Below are 4,643 nucleotides of genomic sequence, written 5' to 3'. Positions count from 1 at the left end.
ACAAATACTTATAATAACTTGGAATTTTGCCATCACGGTGATTGGAAGATTTTGAATGTTTATCCTAATTTAAAATTGATTAATAGTTAAAAATTATTTTTAATAATTATTGAAATTTTCGTTATTTAAATAATGAATCAATGAAATGATCATTGCCGGAATATAAGTTTATATTCCTCTGGTGACTAGTTAACTTATATAATAATAAATAATAATAATATTATTATTAGATAGTTTTGTTATTATAATAGAAGATAACCTTGTATAGCGGACAACTAAACCCAAAAAATAATATAAATAAAAATTGAGGAGCTCGATTGTTCCATAATATAAGAACGGGTGAATAAAACAAGGAACAACACACAAGAATCGAAGTACAAAAATAAGTGCAAGTGAAAGTAAAAAAAGAAATAGAAAAATTACACGGTATATCAAGAACCTGTGGAAGTAGCCAATTCCGGGAAACCGCTGCGTTTTTATCAAAAGGAAGAGCAGCCGAATAGCCACCTCCAATCAATGCCACCCAAAAATGAAGAAAGAGAGGCAAACAACAAAAAAAACAAATACTTATACATTTAAAAAAAATAAAAAAATAAATGCTTGTCATACTCGTACAGTTAAACCTCGATTAAGTAATATCCGATAAAGTAATAACCTCGCTTAAGTAATAATTTTCATCGGTCCCAACTTGGGCCAATGTTGTAAAGTAATATTCTCGCTAAAAGCATAAGATAATAAAAAATTCGAAAGTCATTAAGGGCCCAAGTAATATGTAAAGTAATAATTCCATAATTATATATATATATATATATATATATATATACTGTATAATGTATATGATTACAAAATTTAATTCTTATTAAAATATGAATCTATTGTAGCTTGTTTCTTCTTTCCACCAAAGCCAAAATTAATCTCGTCCTTGACTTTATGTAAAGCAAAAATAACTCCTGGTATGTTTTGCTCGTGTTGTAACAAGTAATTGTTCAAAGTGGTGAGTGCTTGAAATGCTTCCTTTGATGACACGCTTGGGATGACATTGCTATCGTCGGGTTCAGGATCAGTCCCTTCATCAGTGCTCATTACCGACTCAATGATTTCTTCATCCGTAGGTGATTCCATAACCGCATCATTCTCGTTTGGATAGTTTAAGAGATGCTCGACATCCATCACATTCCTATATCGTAAATTAGAGATAACTTCATTTAATCCTTCGACACCTTCATTTATTTCTCCAAGTTCTTGTTCATCATTTTCTTCTGAACGAATCTTGCAATGCCGAAAACAATTTGCAATTGTGGTTGTTTTCACATCAATATTCCAAGCCATGTTAGCAAAACTAATAGCATTCAAGATATTAACTTTTTCAGGATTTGTTGCATTAACTTCAAGACTTTGCAACATGCTAGAATATAGACGACGCTGATAGTGAACTTTAAATGCTCGAATAATTCCAGCATCGCATGGTTGAATCTTAGATGTTGTGTTAGGAGGTAGAAAGAACAACTCTATATTTCTCAAGCCTTCAACTATTTTTGGATGAGCAGGACAATTGTCAACAATCAAAAGTACCTTCCTGCCATTCATTTTACTATCAAACCAAGTAACAAATTCTTGAAAAAGCAAGCCAGTCATCCAAGCCTTCTTGTTAAAACGATACACACAATTAAGATTGTTTATATTCACATTTTTAAAGCACCTAGGATTGGCGTACTTACCAATGATCCAAAGTGGAACTTTGTCAGACCCATCACCGTTGCAACACACAACTACAGTGATTCTCTCTTTATCTTTTTTGCGGCCCTCTAGGTGTTTGGTAGCTAGTGAATGGTCAGCTTCAAGTCGATAGAATAATCCCGTTTCATCCATGTTATAAATATCTTTCAACTGAAATTGATCCAATTTTGATTGGATGCCTGGCAATGCATTTTCAATGTTCTCCATCATCACTGAACCACTTTCACCAAAACGCCGATAAGATTTGATTCCATATCTTGCCTTGAAACGTTCTAACCATCCACTGGAAAAGCTAAAATCGGAATTACTTTCCCCATACATTTTCTTCATTAGCTCCTTTCCTTTTTCTTGAATGATTTCTCCAGACATATTAACTTTATCTTGCCTTTGAAGAAACCACTCAAACAAAACTTTCTCTAACTCTGGATATTTTGCTGATTTGTGTTTTTTGACATCACTTTGTTTCCTCTCGTCGGACAAGTATTCCGAGGCTCTCTTGAGTGTGTTTGATATAGTTGATTGACTGATATCTAAGTCATATTTTTGATGTACCCATGCTTGTAAATCTTTCTGGCTTACACCTGGATTCTCCTTTTTATATTCACAAATAGCACTCCTTATCTTATCTGTGATTGCTGATTTTTTCACTCCTTTTAGATGATGCGAAGACATTGGTGTATACTGTAAAACAAAGTTGATATTGTATGTGTCTGTAGTGTACCATTCTATCATTTTATATAGTTAATCACAAAGTCTTATCATTAATATTATGGTGTCTCTTCATGTATTTTTATTTAAGAATTACAATAAATATTAGATGGTTGAGTTTCAATACAACGTACACAACACATGTTACCTTTATGTACTGATCTGGTGCAATTTTAATATGCATGCATCTAGTTTTTGGATATAAGTAATCATAATAAAAGTAATTTTAGATCAAATACATTGCATGTGATTAATTCTAGTTTTTATACGTACATTATATATTATACTGTACCACGTAAACATAAAAATTCGGTAAAGTAATAAAATATTACTTTATCGATAAAGTAATAAAATATTATTATATCGATAAAGTAATAAATTCGGTAAAGTAATATTTTTTCCCGGTCCCAAGGGTATTACTTTAAAGAGGTTTAACTGTAGATAAATGAGTCAAAATTTATTTCAGCATTTTTCTGACATTTCAATTATATTTTCCTTATTTTTATCATTTTTACACACTCACTCTCATCATCATTGCTCTAATTTTGTTCAGGTACCCGCATTATCCCCAACAACCAAGGTGCAAAAATTCGAAACAACTCAACAAATCTAAAGATATTGCTCGAACTAGGAGGGGGACAAATGTTGGACCAAGAGAATACGGCCCAAACGAGTTATAATTAGGATCGTTATGAAATATAATGTAAAACACAAGAAGACCCATTTTGTAAGAAATAGCCCATTTGGGATTTGGTATAAATATAAGACAACAATCTCATTTGAAGGGGTTGACAAATTAAGTAAAGAGATCACCTTCTTAATAATAGTCTTAATACTAATAATATTAAAGGCATATCAGTGGCAAAAATATGATATGATTTTACAGCATCGCGTATTTGCGTCGTACATCAAACCAAATAATTCTCTTGGCACAATATCCACCATACGAAAAATATTGTAAAATCATTCAAGAATTTATGTAATTCATATATTTTTTGGATATTTGAGTCACATTAAAGAAAAAATATGTATACAAATTTAGATTGGTCTCATACAAATAATATCATAGGTTAAGGTTAATGTAGATCACTTTTCAAATTATTTAATTATATTTGCTTATATTTAAAATTGATATATGATAGATCGTACTTTACACTTCTTATATCTTTCACAAATACACATAGATCGAGGTAGTGACTGATAGCCCATAATAAGTCAGGCCCAATTGAAGAGGCCCAGAGCCCAAATACAAGATCCCAGGACACGTGGCGACATCACCACTGTCCAGGTTCCCGGGATCCAGAACGTTCCTACGGTCTGGATCTGATAGTACTCTGACGCATTCAGCGTTGACCTTGAGGAGCCCAGGACACGTGGCAACATCACCACCGTCCAGGTGCCCAGAATCCAGGACGTTCCTACGGTCCGGATCTGATAGTACTCTGACGCATCCCGGACGTCGAGATGCCCTACAGTCCAAAAGGCCAACCTACGGTCCAGATGAAAAGAGACAAACCCCTAAACCCTAGTAGGAGGCCTATAAAAGGTAGAACAGAAGGAAGGATACAGGTTACAATCTTGCATACTCTCTCTCTCACCTATACTTACATGCACACACGTACTTCCCATAAATATATTCGTATAATCCCCGCTTTGCCCTCCTTCTCCTTAAAACCCTTTCTCATTCTCACGCCGGAGGTGCCGCGGGGACACCACCCCCCTCCGGTTCTGTTTTGTAGGTTCCCATCCTACAGCTACACCGCACACCGCCACCGTCGCCGTCCAAAAGGAGTTTGAGTCCGGGCCCGGCCAGGAGAAGGCCCCGGGGTGATCTGGGATTATCATTGGCGCTATAAGGAGGGGGGAACCTCCGACCATTGGTGTTCGTATCCGCAGCCCCACCGCCCAGAAACTTGTAACACCATCTCCCAGTAAGAACGCTACTACCCATCTCTTAGATCTGTTTCTACGAATTTTATTATTTTGAGTTCATAGCACCTTTAAATAAGCATGACTACGAGAAAAAGCAAAGCAGCAGTTTCTGCCTCTTTCCTTCCGCCTCCTCCCCAACCCAGGGAGGGAGACATGGAAGATCTGGACGAAGGGCTCCTCATAACCCAAACGCCCTCTCAAAATCTCCAACCAGGAGACCAGAGAATAGTTATTGAAAGAGCTGCCCACAAACACACAGGGGTCCC

General features: G+C 35.7%; 1 protein-coding gene across 1 annotated transcript; it reads right to left on the bottom strand.

Moving 5' to 3' along the window:
• Positions 1-849: 849 nt before the first annotated feature.
• Positions 850-4,396, bottom strand: LOC141714396 (CENP-B homolog protein 2-like). Its single transcript, XM_074517917.1, has 2 exons — positions 4,198-4,396; positions 850-2,447 (listed from the first exon to the last, which is right to left on the bottom strand). Exons 1-2 carry the CDS (start codon positions 4,394-4,396, stop codon positions 850-852), a joined length of 1,797 nt encoding a protein of 598 aa, XP_074374018.1.
• Between the last annotated feature and the right edge of the window lie 247 nt (positions 4,397-4,643).

This window comes from Apium graveolens, chromosome 3, assembly GCF_009905375.1.
Source record: "Apium graveolens cultivar Ventura chromosome 3, ASM990537v1, whole genome shotgun sequence".
Classification (NCBI taxonomy): Eukaryota; Viridiplantae; Streptophyta; class Magnoliopsida; order Apiales; family Apiaceae; genus Apium; species Apium graveolens.
The sequence above is the reverse complement of the archived record's forward strand: the minus strand, read 5'-3'. Positions and strand labels throughout refer to the sequence as shown.

Bases quoted from the DNA above. Each gene is read 5' to 3' on its own strand.
- LOC141714396 (XM_074517917.1), bottom strand. From the start codon at position 4,396: ATGGGTAGTAGCGTTCTTACTGGGAGATGGTGTTACAAGTTTCTGGGC. The intron at 2,448-4,197 runs GTAGGATGGGAA...GGTACACTACAG, and splicing joins TGGCGGTGTGCGGTGTAGCT to ACACATACAATATCAACTTT.